This window comes from Pan troglodytes, chromosome 18 (assembly GCF_028858775.2).
Source record: "Pan troglodytes isolate AG18354 chromosome 18, NHGRI_mPanTro3-v2.0_pri, whole genome shotgun sequence".
NCBI classification, from domain to species: domain Eukaryota; kingdom Metazoa; phylum Chordata; class Mammalia; order Primates; family Hominidae; genus Pan; species Pan troglodytes.
The window spans coordinates 81,946,649-81,966,782 of NC_072416.2; the positions used below are offsets into that span (position 1 = coordinate 81,946,649).

At 43.3% G+C, this 20,134-nt stretch overlaps 1 protein-coding gene and 1 long non-coding RNA gene across 6 annotated transcripts in view; one reads left to right on the top strand and one right to left on the bottom strand.

Annotated features, from left to right (window-relative positions):
• CDH13 (cadherin 13) overlaps window positions 1-8,857 on the top strand; it is a 1,164,519-nt gene extending 1,155,662 nt beyond the window's left edge. For both annotated transcript variants that reach the window (XM_016930253.3, XM_016930251.3), the window contains one exon: window positions 7,266-8,857. In XM_016930253.3, the coding sequence (XP_016785742.2) occupies window positions 7,266-7,273 (8 nt within the window). In that variant the 3' untranslated portion in view covers window positions 7,274-8,857. The remainder of the gene's footprint in view (window positions 1-7,265) is intronic.
• LOC104002691 (uncharacterized) lies at window positions 746-20,108 on the bottom strand. Of its 4 annotated transcripts, XR_008539841.1 has the most exons (4): window positions 18,722-20,108; window positions 18,131-18,252; window positions 15,699-15,792; window positions 8,262-9,622 (listed from the first exon to the last, which is right to left on the bottom strand). It is a non-coding gene; the product is annotated as an uncharacterized LOC104002691 (long non-coding RNA). The 4 variants fall into 4 exon arrangements; XR_008539843.1 differs by lacking the exon at window positions 8,262-9,622 and adding an exon at window positions 746-2,566 and having other exon boundaries at window positions 17,876-19,837; XR_008539840.1 differs by having other exon boundaries at window positions 18,131-19,837.
• Window positions 20,109-20,134: the final 26 nt, after the last annotated feature.

Below are 20,134 nucleotides of genomic sequence, written 5' to 3' on the forward strand. Positions count from 1 at the left end.
CCAACATGGCAAAACCCCGTCTCCATTAAAATACAAAAATTAGCCAGGCATGTTGGCAAGCACCTATAATCCCAGCTACTCGGGAGGCTGAGGCAGGAGAATCGCTTGAACCTGCCAGGCAGAGGTTGCAGTGAGCCGAGATCACACCACTGCACTCCAGCCTAAGCGACAGAGCAAAAAACAACACATGCAGAGATCCAGGAGCAACTGGAACTCAAGAATAACAGAGTTTGGATAAATTGGAGAGCAGTACTTCCTATGTGATTGCAAAGAGATAAAAATTCTATGTGTGTGTAGTGGGAATGCATATACACATGTACATGTGTGTTTGTGTGCACACACGTGTGTGTACCCAGAAAGTAGACAATTAAGGGGGTTATATCACACATTGCCCTCTGTAAATCCAATTTCTGAACATCAAAGCCTGACTCTGTGACATCTCTTTGAAGAACGAAGGCACTGCAAGACTCTGCTCATGGTTCAGCTACTCCGGACTGGAAATGAGTGTTTTAAATGGAGACCAGAGCCGCTGTGCACCTGCTTGTTAAAATACAGATTTCCAGGCCCATCCAACCTATGGCATCAACATCCCAGGTGACAGGGGCCTCGAGCTCAAAGCCCAGTGTTTGGTTATTTTTATACAATATTTTTATAATAATACACTTTCTGCTACCAACACTCTCCATATATTAAGTATTAGTAAACATTGAATTTTTTTTTTAGATTAAAAAAAAAGACTTGGCAGTATTTTTTTCTTACCAACAAGGGATTTTCTTGTGGTCCTCACTTTGAGACTCCTGATCTACAGATGTCAATCATGAGCAGGTTGCCAAGAATTTCCCACTTCTCATCTCTCAGCTGAGCTCTTGGGTCAAGTTAATCTAAGGCAGAATTGCCCGATAATCCCTAAAGAATTGCTTCACAGTTGGTATCATTGATAAAAGACAGGCACAGGTACACTAGCTGTGAAATACCAAATGTGCTTTATGTGCTCATCTAAGGGGAGCCATCCCATCTAGCATCTGATGATTGTATCCCACTGTAAGTAGGGGCACCTGTGTGTAAAGTCGAAATTATTCCCACAATGAAACTCTGGATCTCCTTGTGTAGCTGGAAAGTACTCAGTTGACACTCCAGTGGTTTGCTGCACAAAGACAGGTAGTTTCAGCCCCCAATAAACAGTTAAAAACAGGTGTTACCACTTACCTTCAAAAACACACTTGGTCTGGTCATGTATAAAAGGCATAAAATTTTCTAATATTGTTCGTTTAAATGTTAGAGATGCCTGCCAAATGTCATGATTTATGTTTTATTATATACCTAGTCCAAGACATTCTTCCTAACCAAAAAGGGACGGACATAATAAGACATGTAAGAATCTGGGTCAGAGGTAGCAGGAACAGGTAACCACCAGTGCCCAACCACTCAAATGCATAAAAGCAGACATCAAAGTGGCCGACCCACGTGTGCTACCATTTATATGACATTGAGAAGAGGCTGCACAGAAGTGAGCTTAAACCCTTAAGCAAGGATTGGAGAAGGAGGAGGGTGATTTCAAAAAACACTGAAATTAGTAGCTTTCTTCTTTTTTTTTTTTTTTTTTGTTTTTGTTTTAAGACTGAGTCTTGCTCTGTCACCCAGGCTGGAGTGCAAGGGCGCGATTTTGGCTCACTGCAACCTCTGCCTCCCAGGTTCAAGTGATTCTCCTGCCTCAGCCTCTGAAGTAGCTGGGATTACAGGCACCTGCCACCACGCCCAGCTAATTTTTTTGTATTTTTAGTAGAGACAGGGTTTCGCCATGTTGGCCAGACTGGTCTGAAACTCCTGACCTCAAGTGATCCACCCACCTCAGCCTCCCGAAGTGCTGGGATTACAGGCGTGAGCCACCACGCCAGGCCTGAAATTAGCTTTTAAAGTACATAACTTCCTAACTCAGCCATAGTCCTTACAAGAATTTTGGGAGCAAGGAAATCAGCTGGTAGAATCTCTTTGATGTTTCTTTAAAGCAGGGTCAGCAAAGTCTAAGACACAGACCAAATCTGGCCTACTGCCCATTTTTGTAAATAAAGTTTTATTGGAACACAGCCGCGCCTATCATTTCCTTATCGCCTGTGGCCATTCTCTGCTGCAGTGGCAGAGCTGAGTAGCTGCCACCGAGACCAGCTGGCCCAAGAAGCCGAAAATATTAACTCTCTGGCCCTTCGCACTTTAAAGCATCATTCATAAAACTTCAGTGTGATGTAGGAGAAGATAATCACGTCACACTCATGGCAAGAAAAAACACTCAGATCCAAGTAGACTAGCAGGAACCAAACATGCTGATGTGTGGGGGCTGTTTTCTGTATTTTCTTCAGTGGTCTAGCAGTTGTCCCATTTTCTAGATGAGAAAACTGATCCTCAGAAAGGTCCCCAGGTGAGTAATCGGCGAGGCCAGCATTCACCATTGACTGCCTCCCTTACAGAAAAGGATAATAACAACATTTCAGTTTAGTATGACCTGATCCTGTAGGTGGCTTTACTGCAACTGAGAGTTGAACTGAAGGATCTGCATTTCTTTGTTTGACATCTGAAAATAAAGGAAATAAAACTACTGATATTGAAAGTAATAAAAAATGAAAATGAAATGATTTTTACTGTCAGTTTTTTTGGTTTTGTTTTGTTTTGTTTTTTCACAGAGTCTTGCTGTGTCACCCAGGCTGGAGTGCAGTGGCATGGTCTCTGCTCACCGCAAGCTCCACCTCCCGGGTTCACGCCATTCTCCTGCCTCAGCCTCCCGAGTGGCTGAGACTACAAGCGCCCGCCACCATGCCTGGCTAATTTTGTTTTTGTATTTTTAGTAGACATGGGGTTTCACCGTGTTAGCCAGGATGGTATTGATCTCCCGACCTCGTGATCCGCCCGCCTCGGCCTCCCAAAGTGCTGGGATTACAGGCGTGAGCCACCATGCCTGGCCCGGTTGTTGTTGTATAAAGTGCATGTCAGTGGCATGAAGTGGATGTGTAATTCTTCCCCTAGCACCCTCCCAGTGAGGCAAGCCGGCATTGCCATTAAGCTGTTTCTGTGGTTTTTCTAGCACGACTTTTATGGTATGGCAAGTCTCAAAAAAAGAACTTGTCGGGAAACCATTTCTGACCATTGCTTTCGGCTTAATTAACCAGTATTAGCAAGAATGTAAAAGGACAGATCAGGTGAACTATCTTAACAAATACCAAAAGTAAATGTCTCTATATGGAGGGTAAGATGTAGACAAACTCAGACACAATAAAGAAATTTAAAGAGGTGAGTGGGCAGGGCACAGTGGCTCATGCCTATAATCCCAGCACTTTGGGAGACTGAGGTGGGTGGATTGGATGAGGCTGGGAGTTTGAGACCAGCCTAGGCAAGATAGTGAGACCCCCATCTCTGAAAAAAAGAAAAAAAAGCCCCACCCCATGTCAGCTAAAAATTAACATTAAATAAAATGTGGACCAGGCACGGTGGCTCACGTCTGTAATCCCAACACTTTCGGAAGCCTAGGTGGGCCGATCACCTGAGGTCAGGATTTCAAGACTAGCCTGATCAACATGGTGAAACTCATCTCTACTAAAGCTATAAAAATTACCTGGGCATGGTGGCACACACCTGTAATCCCAGCTACTCAGGAGGCTGAGGCAGGAGAATCGAGTGAGCTTGGGAGGCAGAGGGTGCAATAAGCTGAGATCATGCCACTGTACTCCAGCCTGTAGGACAGAGTGAGAATCCATCTCAAAAAAATAAAAATAAAAATAAAATATGCATGCCTGGCTGGGTGGGGTGGCTCATACCTGTAATCCCAGCACTTTGGGAGGCCGAGGTGGGCGGATCACAAGGTCAGGAGTTCAAGATCAGCCTGACCAACGTGGTGAAACCCCATCTCTACTAAAAATACAAAAATTAGCTGGTTGTGGTGGCACACGCCTATAATCCCAGCTACTCAGGAGGCTGAGGCAGGAGAATCGCTTGAACCCAGGAGTTGGAGGTTGCAGTGAGCCAAGATTGCGCCATTGCACTCCAGCCTGGACAACAGAGCAAGACTTTGTCTCCAAAAAAAAAAAAAAAAAGCCAAGATGAGCAAAAGATAGCCAGTAAACACTTTTAAAATTTAATTTTTCAATGTATTGTTTGCATAAAACAAAATGCATCCATTGCAAGTGTACAGTTTGATGCATTTTGGTAAGTGTACAGAATTTTATACCACACCCTAGTCAAAATACAGTTTCCTTTGCTATTAATCCCCTTTCCGCAATCCAGGCTCTCAATGATCTGCTTTCTCTAATAATGGTTTTGTCTTTTCTAGAATTTCTTAAAGTGTATCAGTATTTTGTTCCTTTCTATTGTGAAATGTATTATGGACAGACACAGGGCCTGCAAAGGCATTAAAGCCAGGCAGAGTGGGCTGTCCTCGGCCTGCAGACGTCCGCGGTCATGCTCTGCAGAGGAGCTGTGGCCCCTTAAAGTGACATGACATTATGGACAATGACAGTTGATCCTTGGGGGCTTTCCATGCACCTTGCACATGCAAGCTAAGGGCTTTACATAAATTAAATAAATTTCCTCAAGTAACCATCTCAATAGCCCTGGGACGAATCACTTATGTTATCATCTAAATTGACTTAAAACAGGAATTTGAGACTCTAATTTGAAAACAAGAGAATGGAGCCTATTTAGTGGATTTTATGCAGCCAAAGCTGTTTTTTTGTTGTTGTTTTGTTGTTGTTGCTTTTAACTAATTTGCCTCCCAGGAGACAGTTGAAATGTCTAGAGACATTTTGATTACTATGCCTGGCAGGACGCCACTAGTGGCATCTAGTGGGTGGAGGGTAAGGGTGCTGCTAAGCGTCCTCCCATACGCAGGACAGCACCCCCCACAAAGAATTATCCAACCCCAAATGTCAGTAGTGCTGAGGCTGAGAAACCCCACTCTGCTCTCTAACCAAAATTAGACACAGAAAGTGGAGACATTCTACCACCCTGACAACATCAATGGCTTTTGCCCATTTAAAACAAGAAAGAGGAATATGTATCCAACCCAAAACAACATCTTAACATTCTTTCTAATAGGCTTTTGCAAAAATAGTTCATATTTTACAACTGTCTTGCAGCATGGGGTATAAATGTAATCATTGTAAAAATGAAACCTAATCAGTGTAAAAATGAAAAGAGTGCCTCAAAACATCTGAAGTTCTTAGCAGAGGGCAGCCTGTCTTCAGTGGGCACTTTTGGATGGAGGCAGGACTAGGGTATCAGTAGGAGTGAGAACAAAGGTCAGAAAAATGAGTACACAGCACATGTATACTGATTAATTCCTTTCTTTTTTCCTTCTTTTGATGGAGCAAGACTGTAACAGAAGCCTGAGAGTGAGGAAGGGCTTTGGCAACTATTACTGTAGACACAATAGTTTACTCAATTTTATGAACTCTTAGTCCTGGGCTGGAATTCACGCCTCTGCTGGAATTGCACAGACAAAACGTGCTTGCAAGGAGTAAGGTGGCAACAAAAGAAAAATGCAGGCAAAAACATGCCTCATTTTGAAACCGGCTCTGAGCATCCTAGAGCCAGAGCCTCTCCCAGCCAACATTGCTGAGTTGAGCAGAGTGACAGACTCCACACTGGAGCCAGCCCCGCAGCTGGCCATAAGGAGGAGCCACGAGCAGGTGCTGGGAAGACAGGCTCTTGAACGCACACTATGCTGATGTCTCTTTCTGTGAAGTTTTCTACATGAGTGACGTTCTCAAAGTCTGCAACCCAGTCTGCCATGAGATGCCTTTTTTCCTCTGGGAACACAATGCTACTTTTGTGATTGGCTGAGTAATGGCCCCCAAAGATGTACTCTTCATCCTAATCCCTGGAACCTGTAAACATGTTACCTTATATGGCAAAAGAGACTTCGGGCAGGCACCTGTCATCCCAGATACTCAGGAGGCTGAGGCACAAGAATCGCTCAAACCTGGGAGGCGGAGGTTGCAGGGAGCCAAGATTGTGCCAATGCACTCCAGCCTTAGCAACAAAGTGAGACTCTGTCTCTAAAAAAAAAAAAAAAAAAAAAAAAAAAAAAAATTCTCAGATGTGACTAAGTGAAGGATTTTGAGATGGGGAGAGTATCCTGGATTAGCCAGGTGAGCCTGAGATAATCACAGAGTCCTTATAAGAGGGACAAAGGAAGAGTCAATTAGAAACAGACCATGTGATGACAGAAACAGAGGGAGGTCAGAGGTGAAAAAGAGAAGATGCTGCAGTGCTGCCTCTGAAGATGAAGGAAGGGGCCATGAGCCAAGGGATGCAGGCAACCCTTAGAGGCCAGGAAAGGCAAGGGAACGGATGCTTTCCTAGAGCCTCCAGAAGGAGCACAGCCTGGTCAACACTGATTTGAGCCCCATAAGACTGATCTCAGTCTTCTGACTTCCAGAACTGTAAGAGAATAGATTCGTGTTGTTTGCACTTTATGGCCATTTGTTACAGGAGCAACAGGAAATTAACATACCATGTTTGGGCCAGGTGCAGTGGCTCACAGGTGAGCCTATAACCCCCAGCACTTTGGGAGGCCAAGATGGGAGGATCGCTTGAGGCCAGGAGTTCAAGACCAGCCTGGACAACATGGCGAAACTCCATCTCTACAACAAATGCAAAAATTAGCCAGGCATGGCGGTGCATGCCTGTAGTCCCAGCTCCTCCGGAGACTAAGGTGGGAGGATCGCTTGAGCCCAGGAGGCAGGGGTTGCAGTGAGCCAAGATTGTACCACTACACTCCAGCTGGGGCAACAGAATGAGACCCTGTCTCAAAATAAAAACATATCACGTTTGAAGAACCACCAATAGGTATCTTGCTCTGTGACTTGTGATCCTTAAGTCAACATATATATATATATAGTCACAGGAAGTCGATACATATATGGAATAATCACCAATCTCTAAGATACATAGCATGCTCATAAAATAGCCAAGCTCTGTGCTAAGAGACAAAGACATAAGGCTCATTGGTAACAGTGGTAATAGCAGCTCTCGGTCTGAGCAATGTTTGGCATCTGAAGTCACCATTAGCATTTTCAGAGAAGTCCAGCTTTTTACGATATAACTATTCATTCTGTCTTCCAATGTGATCCTTAAGGGAAAAAAAAAATTCCCCCATAGTCGTGTGATGTTTAAAATGTGTTTATTATACCTTGCCTGTCATTTTTCTGGTTTTTAGCTAAAATGTTTTGAATTGAGCGGTGATATTCCCGACTTAACTCTGAACCCTCTCTATTCAGGTCTGTGAGAACTCCTGACGTCTGAAGCTTGACTCCCAAGTTTCCATAGCAACAGGAAAAAAAAAAATCTATCCAAATCTGAAGATTGCGGTTTACAGCTATCGAACTTCACAACTAGGCCTCAATTGTTCCGGTTTTTTATTTTCTTTACAATTTCACTTAGTCTGTACTTCATCATTTTGACAGCATCTTCCTCCCTCCTTTAATTAATGGAATCTTCTGAATTTTCCCTGAATGTTTAAAGATCATGACATATGACTTGATCTTCCGGGAGCAGGAACAATGACTACTTTTTCTGGTGTGTTAACATGTCGCTAGCCAGTGCTCCAGGCACCCAGCTTTGTCTGTGGGTTAGTATTGGTGTATGTATGAGTATCTGTATGTATATATACACGGTATTTATAGAGAGAGACTATCCTGGAGAAGCCTCGTTTTGATGCCATTCTTCCTTGCAAGGTTAAGCAAGGTGGGTGGAAACTAAGACAACTGAACCCTCCAGGGCCTCCCGCATCAAGGTCAGCATGAGGACAGACCACAGAGCTGTCACTTTTGCTCTGAAGCTACTTCTCCACTGTCCTGTTCAGTCTGAATGCTGCCACAACCAGCCAGGCAGGTCCACAGAGAGGGAGAGCAGAGAAAGAAGTCCTTTCTCTTTACTGAGTTCGAGGACTACAACCAATTTACACTGCCATCTGATGCCGTGATCCTGAGCCAAGGAGGTGAGGAGCAGAGCAGGCAATGTCACCACCAAATAAATGCCAAGAAAAGGGCTGACATTTTCTTTCATGGGCACCAACCTGCATTTGTATGTGTCCCGAATCCACAGTCACACTGATTCTAATGGGGACACAGATCATGGTAGAGAATCTCTCCCTCCTCAGTAAATGTACAACTGCACCTGTCATCATGGAGGTCATACATGCATACAAAGAGGTGTACAGGTACCATCTTGTACACACATATATACCCACATGTACAGACATACATTTATGCACATTCATGCTGTTTGTTTCATATATACAGGCATAAAATAGAGTAAATACAGGTAGTTTTAAAAGTACCCTTTTGTGTGAATTGACTACCGTTGTTTGCAAACCCGAAAATAAAAGACGTTCATTATGTATGAAAAGTAACTGATTTGTATTCTGTGAGCATGTAAAAGCGGAAAGTTAGTGCTTGTTCTAAGATTACCTTCTTGTTGATAAACCATAAATGAATCATCAAAGCTCACACCAAATTTTTCTATCAAATAAAACTAGTGACAGCTTGTGGCTTTTTATTAGAGCTCGCCACGAACTAGGGTAAGGTAAGTGTCTTAGCATATTTTAATGCAGTTGCTTACTAAAGGTTTTAACCGCACACGCACACACACACGCTTTCTTATGCAATCTATGTTTGCACTTGTGCTTTCAGTTAGCCTTCTGTAGGAAGTAGAAGTCATATGTTGTCTTTGTTGTAGTGAAATTATACAGATAGAGTTCCACATATTGTATTTGTTTCAATGGTAAATCCTTTTGGAACATATAGAATGCAGAGATTTTTTTTTCCATTAAAATAAATGGGTATTGGTGGTTAAAACTGCTGGACAGTAACTTTTCTCTGATTTCTATCTTGTGTCTAATGTCACTGATGCTGGGTCTTGTCTTAGTGCAAGTTCACATTTTTGACAGACCATTTGGGGTCCATCGTACATCTCTGGTTGGTGAGTGAGTCTATGAAGACAGAAGTACCAGTTCTCAGCATGAGCCATGGACTCATCTTGTCCACCTCATGATATGATCTGAGGGTGTCATAATCAGCTATAAAGGTAATTGCATACTCAAAGATGAGACGGACCATTCTCAGTTGATGACCACATTAAGCATAGTCACGCCATCTGTCAACAGTCCCAAGACCTGCGGATTTTTCTCTGGAACAAATCCTGTTGCTGGATCAGGAGATGCCACACCTTGAACTTGATAGGGTCATTCTCCACGAGCACATGCCCCCGACTCAGGGACAGGGGAATCTAAGCCTGTGCATTCACACTCCACAAGATTTCCTCTACTGGCTTTATAGGGCACTATCACGCGTCTCCCAGGCGCACCTTGCTCCCCTCTTCCTGCAAGGCAGGGGGAGAACGTTCATCCTTGAACAAACAAAGAGCATCCTCAGCCAGTCAGGCGGCTGGTAGCCGGACACATATGCTAACTCGCAATCAGGAAGTCACCCTCCAATGTAAACTTCAGTCACATGCAGGGAGAAACACAGCAGCTGAGTGGCCATTCAGTCAAGGAAACAAATACAACATAACTCCTTTTCTTTCAAGCTGGTAGGCTCTCCTGCACTTTGTGAACCGAACCAGAAGATTAACTTCGCTGAAAATTCAGAAAAATAGGAGTAAAGTGCACACTTCATTAATAAATAGAATATGCCTCAACTTTCCCTTATTTAAACATATTCTCTGTCCCCACAGTTCTAATCAGGACAGAGATACTTCTGTCATGTTGTTCCTCCTAATACTTTCCAGAAAAAAAGAAAAATAAACCAATTCTTATAGGCCAAAGTGGTAGCATTTCCTGAATCATAAGATGTTTTATTCATTTGCTGGAATATATTACATTGTTTACTGAAAACCATAGTAGAATCAAAATGTTATTTCATTATTACCTATGCATTTTTATCTGAGTCCAACTTATTAAAAAACAAAGTCAAGTAAGGACCAGAAATTGCTTTTCCCAATTACTGAGCACAGGTCTGAGGGTTTTATTTCCACTGAGCAAATAGTCACACCTTCACTTCTTTTTATTAATACTCAACCAACTTAGTTGATTAAAAATCACATTTTCTCCCTCATTTTACATACGATAAATTAATTATTTTGGATAATTTGTTTTAATAAGAATATGCACACATTTTCTAATTTCAATAAAAGTCACCTTCAATCCTGCCAGTTCTCTCCAAATGAGCATCATTCCAGGCAGATATACCTGCTATGCCTCTTGGCCGACACCAGCAAATCTAAGAATTATAACGAAATAAATCCAGCCAGATTTCATGGTGGGTATCAAATAAGACTTTGGCTCTTAAAGAACATCGTTAGAAATTTTGATAGCTCATTCCAGAGTTTCAGAATGTCATTTAAAACAGTCTGATAAATGGAACAACCATCTACCATCACACTCATAGAGTAGCTCAAATTGCATTTTACCCAAATAAATACACTGGGTCTTAATCTTAAGATGTGACAACTAAAAAATTTTTAACAAGTCTGTGTTTGATCCTGGATTTAGTGCAGTTGCACCCAGGCACGAGCTCTCCAGATGATTCTGAGGAAAGGAGTCTACAATTTTCCTAGGGGGTGTATGAACATGGTACCAAAAAGGTAATTAATAATTATAATAATGGTTTATATTTATCAACTGCTTATTATGTGCCCACACTGTACAAAATCCTTATAGATAGTAACTCATTAATCCCTCCAGTAACATATGAGACAAGTACTACTATCTTCTCCAACTCACAGATAAAGAAGGCTGAGGCTCAGAAAAATCGAATGGCTTGCCCAAGGTAAGTGGCCTCCAGAACCAAACCTCAGGCTATCTGGCTCCAGGGTTCATGTTCTTCCGACAACATCACAATGCCATTCTCAACCCAGGAGCAAAACCAGACAAACTGCCTACTGCAGACCGGAAGACCCTAGTTTGAAGCCTCCATTAGCGTGACTATGCAGCTAGACCAACTTACTGTTAAGCAACAGTACCTTTTACTATGAGGTACCCTTTACTATTAAGTACCTTTTACTAACAGTATCTTCTGTTACCTACTATTAAGTTCATGCTATACTTCTTCAATCTGAAAGCTTTCTGTTAAAAAAAAATGTTAACATCGTTCTAAATTAATATTGAGACCTTAGAAATTTTTCCTGTGCAAAATAACATAATTATTTGCCCCTTCCCTTCCATGGCTTGTTAGCAGGTAGATGACGGGCTTCTCCTAGATTAATTTAACATCTCAGTTAATCAAAAGTAGCCGGGCATGGTGACTCATGCCTGTAATCCCAGCCCTTTGGGAGGCAGAGGCGGGTGGATCACTTAAGGTCAGGAGTTCAAGACCAGCCTGGCCAGCATGGTGAAACCCTATCTCTACTAAAAAATAAAAAAATTAGCTGGGTGTGGTGGTGCACACCTGAAATCCCAGCTACTCAGGAGGCTGAGGCAGGAGAATCGCTTGAACCCAGGAGGCAGAGTTTGCAGTGAGCCATTGCACTCCAGCCTGGGCAACAGAGCAAGACTCTGTCAAAAAAAAAAAAAAGGAAATTTATGAACTCCAGAGTACCCATTCACTACCAAACTAACTGAGGGGAGAGAAAACTGAGGGAGAAAGTGGGGTGGGGTCTCAAAGGGTTTGCACTGTGCTTTGCTATAAATTATTCAAAGAGGCAAATTCTAAAGGATCTCTAAGTAGTTGCTGATTTTGTAAAGGTAGCCCATAAATCTGTTTACGTGTAGCTGCCTTAAACATGAGTCAACAGGGTAAGTCACACCAACAGGAAACCCAAGCACTAAAAAAGCCACCTACATTTTCTGTTTACCAAATACTAAGAATAATAATCTAATAATCTGGCTACATCTTTCATAAAGACCTCCATCTTCTCTCCTTAACTGACTGTTGAGATTTGATAATTTTCACAGTCTAATGATAAAATGCTTTCAAAATGGTTCATCTAACGCAATTAACAATTCTTTTACTATATGCAATGTGTTACCCTTACTATATTTCCTATTGCTAATAGATTAGCCCACTATTGAAAAAATTCTGCAGTTGTGACCATATTCATATGAAAGCATATACAAGATATAGAGAGACAGCAAAAAATGGTGGGAATGGATGTGTGTATGAGGGTTTCAGATAAGAACTTCAATTATATAATTTAAGAGTAAGTCTATAATTTAAGCAGAAATAATTTAGATACTCATCAAATTAAGTAAGCGGAAAAATTTCCTCTCTCTCATACTATGTTGCTATCATCACATCTGTCGTTGGAGGGTTGCTGAGCTTGATAAGCCTTTGAACCATTTTATTTGACTTTCCACGTGCCATCTCATTGGTAGGGAGATGGTGAAATGCGTTGGGTGGTGTAGGACGAGGGAGGTTTTCACTCTGAAGCTATGAAGACTTGGAGAAAGGGGCTTATAGAAGCACTATGAAAATAAACTGGAGACTCTATTTTTTTGCTACTTTTTACAAAGCTTTTTCTTTAGAGAGTAATAAAGCCATTCTATATCTGTCGTATACATTAATTCAGACTATTAGAGAGTTGAAAATGTAGGAGATATATATATATATATATATATATATGTGGACAGATAGATAGATAGCTATAGATATATATATCTGTGTTGTCATGCACATGTCAACACTGTCCTGATGACAAAATTTTATTTATCCCCCCAGATAAAAATTTTAAGAAATTTTAAATGCTTTTTATTCACAAACACTTTTCAAAAGGGATAAAAGTTAATCATGTTAAAATATTCAGTCTATGGCAGATGTCGCTCCTTTGGGCCCTCACTGCTGAATTGCTTACAGTTTCTGAGCTGTGAACTAACATTTGCTTTACTATGTAGTTACAGAGAAATGTGTAACTTGTTTGTGAAATATTCAAATAAAGCTTATCTGGGATTTTTAACTTGTGTGTTTAGTCTTAGACCATCTTTAGTACAGTCTGGTCTAAACACTGTGACAGAGCAAAGGGACCTTTTTTCCAATGGTGCACAGTGTCGTGGGTGCAACTGGCTGGTGCCGGTGTTGTGGATGGTAAAAGAATTTACCGGCAGGGCGTGGTGGCTCATGCCTGTAATCCCAGCACTTTGGGAGGCCAAGGCGGGCAGATCACCGGAGGTCAGGAGTTCGTGACCAGCCTAGCCAACGTGGCGAAACCCCATCTCTACCAAAAATACAAAAATTAGCTGGGCACAGTGGCGCATGCCTGTAATCCCAGCTACTCAGGAAGCTAAGGCGGGAGAATCGCTTGAACCTGGGAGGCGGAGGTTGCAGTGAGCCGAGATAGCGCCGCTGCACTCCAGCCTGGGCAACAGAGCGAGACTCTGTCTCAAAAAAAAAAAAAAAAAAAAGAAGAAGAAGAAGAAGAATTTACCAAGACAGTTGTAGGTAAAGAAAGGCTGATTATTCAAGGGAAAGTACGTTGCAAGGAAGCAACAGGCAGCACAGCAGAGAAGGGGATGTCTGGAAAGAGGCAGGGGCTGGAGGGAAGTTTTATAGGGTTGTGCTGGAGGATGTTACACTTGGAGTGAGGTAGTTGTGCCAGCAGCTTGTTTGTGATTAGCTGTCTCTTGGAACAGTTGTTCCCTACCTGGGACCCCCTTCCTCATTGTTGCTTACTTATCAGGACTCCACACCAGGTTAGCCTATGATGTTTAAAAACCAAGACTAAAACCAAGTGCTGCCTGCTTAATAATTGGCTCTCTTCTGCTTCTTTCATAAAAGTCAATCATTCTGATTTGGAAAAACAGACATATAGATGATAGAAGGATAGATGGATAGATGACAGAGAGAGAGAGATAGAAAGAGAGAGAAGATAGCAAGAAGGTTAGTGAGATCATTTTGTAAAAAAAGGAGGGGGCCAGATGTGGTGGCTCACGCCTGTAATTCCAGCAATTTGGGAGGCAGAGGTGGGCCGATCACCTGAGGTCAGGAGTTCAAGACCAGCCTGGCCAACATGGAGAAACCTCGTCTCTACCAAAAATATAAAACTAAGCCAGGTGTAATGGTGGGCACCTGTAATCCCAGCTACTCAGGAGGCTGAGGCAGGAGACTCTCTTGAACCTGGGAGCCGGAGGTTGCAGTGAGCCAAGATAGTGCCACTGCACTCCAGCCTGGGCAACAGAGCAGAGCAAGACTCCAACTCAAAAGCAAAAAAAAAAAAAAAAAAGGGAAGGGGGTGTTCATTAAGTGCTTCCTACGGGCCTATATAGATGTGTATATACATATTACCTTGTAGTTATATGTGTAATTTATGTGTAATACATAATTATATATCATATACATAATTTATGTAATAGACATTAGCTCCATTCTATAGATGAAGAAACTGAGGTTCACACAGTTAAAACTATCTCACAGTAGGTCTCACGACTACTAAGTGATATGCGTGGCCCCACCCTGGCACTTTTCTTGCTATATGCTAAGGCAGCACCACCCCATTTATCTCCAGGAACAAACTGTGTCATCACAAACAATGCATGAAAGTGCTGAGGACTAAGCAAGTTGTCAATGATGGGGGATGAAGCAGAGGAAACCCAAACTTGCAAATCTGGTCTATAAGAAAACTTTCCTTCCCCCTAGGCAGTCTGTCTCCAGGAAACTGCTAGTTTGGGTAAATAAATAGCAAACGGATGCCTTGGCAGCCAGTCATAGAGACGCTAATTTGGAAATTTGCCTCAAAAGAACATAAGAAACAGAAACCAATGCTTCAGTCCGATAGCAAGAGAATGTGAAATTGTCAGAACAACCACCGATCACACCATTCTCCCCCAGAAAAGCAATTTTCTAGGTTTTTGTTTGTTTGTTTGTTGTTTTTTGATTTTTTTACAAACAAGTCCTCAAAGAGACCTCCTTGTGCTTTGGTAATGCAAAATATCCACTCATTCTAGCCAGGGCACACCCTTGAGAGGGTAGCAACGCTGGATTTTTACATGGGAATCCAAGCCAAGAAGACTGGTACCAGGATGGTGGTATTTCTAGATTAAATCTGCCGTTCTGTGTCTGTAACTAAGCCCTACCTTTGCTTGGATGATGACTGTCCTGCCCCAGCCCCTCCTCGTGCCAGCGGGACAGCATCCTCCTCCTGAGGCTTACTAGCACCTGAAGGATTGTTCTGTGAAAAACAGAGACCCAGCACCTGCTGACATTCCTCAGCATCCTCTCTGAGTTTATCCCCACGGAGAAGAAGCAAGTCGATGTTACCCTGATGCAGTCATAGTTCCTGTGCTTCCCCTTATCAAATTATGTAACCATGTTGTTTCACAGCACACGCAATCTCTTCACCCTTTGGCTCCCTGCCTTCTTTCAAGGCAGGATTTTCTAAACTTTAATCCCAAGGGAATATCGTCACTATTTAGCCATCTCCCTGTCTCATCTCTCAGCACCTTCACTAACTCTGCCACACTGAAATGCCACCTGTACCATCAGCTACAACTCTAGTTTTAAACTATGTAATTTTACATTTATAATTTTGGCTTGAATTTATTTTAAAAGAAGCTGGTACATTGGCCGGGCATGGTAGTTCATACCTATCATCCCAGCATTTGGAGAGGCCAAGGCAGGTAGGTAGATGGTTTGAGCCCAAGAGTTCAAGACCAGCCTAGACAACATGGCAAAACTCCATCTCTACAAAAAATACAAAGATTAGACAAGCGTAATGGTGCATACCTGTCGCAGGAGGATTGCTGGAGTCTGAGAGGTTGAGGTTACAGGGAGCCATGACTGCACCACTGCACTCCAGCCTGGGTGACAGAGTGAGACCCTGTCTCAAAAAAAAAAAGAAAAAGAAAACTCTACATTATAACATGAATGAAAAACCAGTATCACTTGGAATACACTAAAGCAGCAATAAAAATAAATACAATGAAAACAAACAAAAAAGCATAATTGCCTTTTAGCTAGATACTATGTCTACTTAAGGTCTGCGTATGAAACTCTCTGTATTAAAATGAGAGATAAATAAGAATTAGAGAGGTCTCAAAGACACAGTAATATCCACCTGAGACCCTCTGCTTGTCAGCATCACTCAAAGAGAAATGAAAATGGAATGAATGAATGTCCACCGTGTGAGTCACGCTTTTGTAGCACCTGTCCACACAGCACCTAGAATCATTTTAGTAGAAGCAAAACAAGCAAAGTTGCATGAACAGGAGGTAAGGAAGTGGATCAAGTAACTAAGACAATAAGTCCTTCCTTTCTAGAAGCTCCCCTATGAGCAGTAGCTCAACAAGGGCACACAGTCAGTGGAGGTTCACCCTGGTTGGACTGGTTTCCATTTTCTATTTGTCTTTTGTGCAGCAGGGGTGGGGCGAGGGGTTGGTCCCTTTTATGTGCTGAGAAGGAGGAATCATTGGAAAAAAGAAAATGAACGCAGGAAGCAAGTTCCTGGAGTTGAGGAAAGGGAATGGGATCAGGGCCCAGGTCTCTCTGCCTTAGACAAACGTAGAGCCCTGTGCGCGAGGAAGAACACTGCTTCCTGAGACAGAAAGGATCGTTAGCTAGTGACACCGGGGTTAATGTAGGAACTTATGAATGCACGCAGGACGGGAGTTAAGGGGTTTTGATGGACAGTCTCCATTTTCTCCACAAAATAGAATGTAAGGTCATCCTCTGAGGGTGAAGGGGATAAAGTGCTGGATTTGGGGAGACCAGAAAGGTTTGGAATGGCTACTGAAGGGCCGGGGCTAGGGCAGCCCAGGTCACTAGAAGGAAGGGGCACCCTTCACTGACCCTGCTGTGGCACCGCCCATCAGGTGAAGGGAGCTCAGCAGCAGCATGAGGCAACCTGGGAGGAAAGCAAACCAGGGGAGCAGCTGCTGGGCCCCAGGGCTGGGCCTACAGAGCTGACGCAGGTGCAACTAGGCAAAGAACATTCCAGTTCCTCCAAGGCCCCGCTAGGATCATTCCATCGCTGCTCACACAAGGCAAACGCACAAAGCACCTCATTGCATGTGGTCACATGGACAGACCAACACCTTCCATAGTGTATTTTATTATTACTGTTTTTTGAGACAGAGTCTCAATCTGTTGCCCAGGCTGGAGTGCAGTGGATAGATCTCGGCTCACTGCAACCTCTCCCTCCCCAGGTCAAGCGATTCTCCTGCCTCAGCCTCCTGAATAGTTGGGATTACAGGTGCACGCCACCTAGCCCAGCTAATTTTTGTATTTTTAGTAGAGATGGGGTTTCGCCACACTGGCGAGGCTGGTCTTGAACTCCTGGTCTCAAGTGATGTGCCTGCCTCAGCCTCCCAAAGTGCTGGGATTACAGGCATGAGCCACCATGCCCAGCCACCTATCATAGTATAGATCCAAGAAAGGAGGCATGTCAAAAGAATGGCCCAGAGAACCAAAATGCAATTATAAAAGTACCATAATAAGCGCACGTAAAACAAAACTGTCTTGAATGGAAAAAGGGAGTTACAACATGCGATTAATCTAGGAAGAGCTTTAAAAAAATGCCAAGAGGAGGTAAGACAACTATGACACTTAAATAAAGGTTAAAAATGAGAGTTGTTCAAAACCGAAGTTTAAAGGTTAATTACTGGTGCCTTACACGTAATACATTAGTTTTGTTAGTGAGACAATATTCAGTTAGGTTCGGTGTGTCAGCCCCACAAGGTGAGTATGTCAGCCATGAGTATAAATTAGTGAAGCTTCCGTGAAAAGCAGCCCTTTAACAGACCTTGGTCTCCACACAGAGAAAGCATACTGCCTATCTGTTTAAGTGCAAAAAATAAAGGAACAAATAATGCCTCCACTAAAAGAGTATCAAGTTTGTTTGTTGTTTATGTAAAGCAAATTTCCAATTGGAATTTAAAAAAAAAAAAAAAAAACAAGTGTCTTACCAGAAAAGGAAAGAAAAACTCCAGATTCTCGTGCTAATTCATGTTCCTGAGTTGCCCACAGCCATAAGACAGATTTGCTCAGAGATCCAAGGTGCAGGCACCCAGCTTTCTTTGCTGAGTGTGGGAGTCCCAGGGATTGGGGTCTAAAGTCAGAAGCCTGAGGCCTTTCTTCACCTTGGCTATTCACTAGTTTTTAAGGAGTTCTGAAGTTTTATGAAAAGTCTTTTACGATTAGCTGGGCATGGTGGTGCTCACCTGTAATCCCAGCTACTCAGGAAGCTGAGGCAGGAGAATCGCTTGAACCGGGGAGGCGGAGGTTGCAGTGAGTCGACATGGTGCCACTGCACTCCAGCCTAGGCAACACAGCAAGAGTCCATCTCAAAAAAAAAAAAAAAAAAAAAAAAAAAGTCTTTTAAGAAAACTGAGATACTGGCATCTAGTAGGTAGAAGTCAGAGAAGCTGCTCAACGTCCTACAATACACAGGGTGCCCCCTCCACCATCAACAATAAAGAATGACTTGACTCAAATGCCAGTATTGCAGCTCTTGAGAAACTCTGCTCTAAGCTCAAAAAACTCAGAGAATTCTAGAATGGTGAGAAAAAAGGAGAAGATGCAGAGTCAGGAAGTCCTGCATCTCTTACTTCCTTAATTTGATGACCTTGTTCCAGTTTCTTAACGCCTCTGCATCTGTTTTCTCAAAAATGTAAAATTATGATAATTATATCACAGGGTCTTCTGAGGATTAAGTTAAAACACTGAGATATTTTTATTTCAAGTAGTCGGGTAAAGCACTAGCCAAATACCAGCTGACAACAGCCAATTACAAAAAAGTTGTGCATACTTACACAGAAAGGAAGATCTCTCTATAGGAAAGGATGAGGTGTGAAGGGTGAGGAGCAAAGGTGTGAGTGAGGGGGAAGGGGTGGTAAAGGGAGTTGAAGTCTCATGCCTCAAGGCCAACTGGATTCCGGGTTTGTTAGAGACACTGGTGGGTCTGGCAGAGGCGTTTGAACAAGAGCAACTCCATCTCGAATAGGAGCTGGGTAAGCTGAGGCTGAGACCTACTGGGCTGCATTCCCAGTTAAAGGATTCTAAGTCACAGGATGGGATAGGAGGTCAGCACAAGGTACAGGTCATAAAGACCTTGCTGATAAAACAGCTTGCGGTAAAGAAGCCCGCCAAAACCCACCAAAACCAAGATGGCAATAAGAGTGAACCCTGCTTGTCCTCATTGCTACACTCCCATTACCGCCATGACAGTTTACAAATGCCATGGCAACGTCAAGAAGTTACCCTATATGGTCTAAAAAGGGGAGGCATGAATCACCCACCCCTTTTTTAGCATATAATCAAGAAATAACTATAAAAATGAGCAACCAGCAGCCCTCAGGGCTCTGTCTATGGAGTAACCATTCTTTTATTCCTTCATTTTCTTAAACTTGCTTTCACTTTACAGACTCGCCCTGAATTCTTTCTTGCATGAGATCCAAGAGCCCCCTCTCTTGGGGTCTGGATCAGGACCCTTTCCCGTAAAATCTCTAACACCTTACAGCCTCTCCCCAGCTAAAGTCAAACTGGAGCTGACCCCTCACATAGCACAGTCCTTGAAAGAGATGTGTGAAAGTTTCCAGAACATGCCAGGCCCGCAGTCAAGGACTCTCCTATCCCCTTGCCATGAGACCCAATCCTAAAGACCATCTGTGGGGTTGGAACTTGAGGTTCCAAATCAGCAGTGCCCACCTCCTTCAACACCCAAACCCACAGTCTAACCCTGACGCCGGAAGCCTTCCCCACTCAACAGCAGGCATTGCGTGGAGTGAAAGAAGCCAGGCATGATGGACAGCTTCCTGTCTGAATCCCCTCATATGAACCTGACGGGCACAGGGAACCTACTGGGCTAAACTCCAGACGCTGGCCACCCTCATAGGGTGGAGATGACAGAACAGGACAGGAGCCATGGGGCTCCCGGGGTGGGGGGGGGGGGGGGGGGCGGGTAGGGGTGGATCATGTTCCTTGGCTTGGGGGCAGTTACAAGGGTACAGTGGGGCTTGTTGAAGGGCAAAAGTTCTGTAAGTTCGTCCCGACAGGCCAAAGAAACCCCAGAGCCGTCTTTCGACTGACTACAGCCTGGAAGGGAGGCCAAGACCACTCCCTGCCTCTATTGCTCCATTTCTGAGTTGGTCTCACTTCCCACCCCACCGACGGCACGCTGCGTGAGGGGCGGGGCATAGAGGGACGGGAGGGGCTATGCAAAAGAG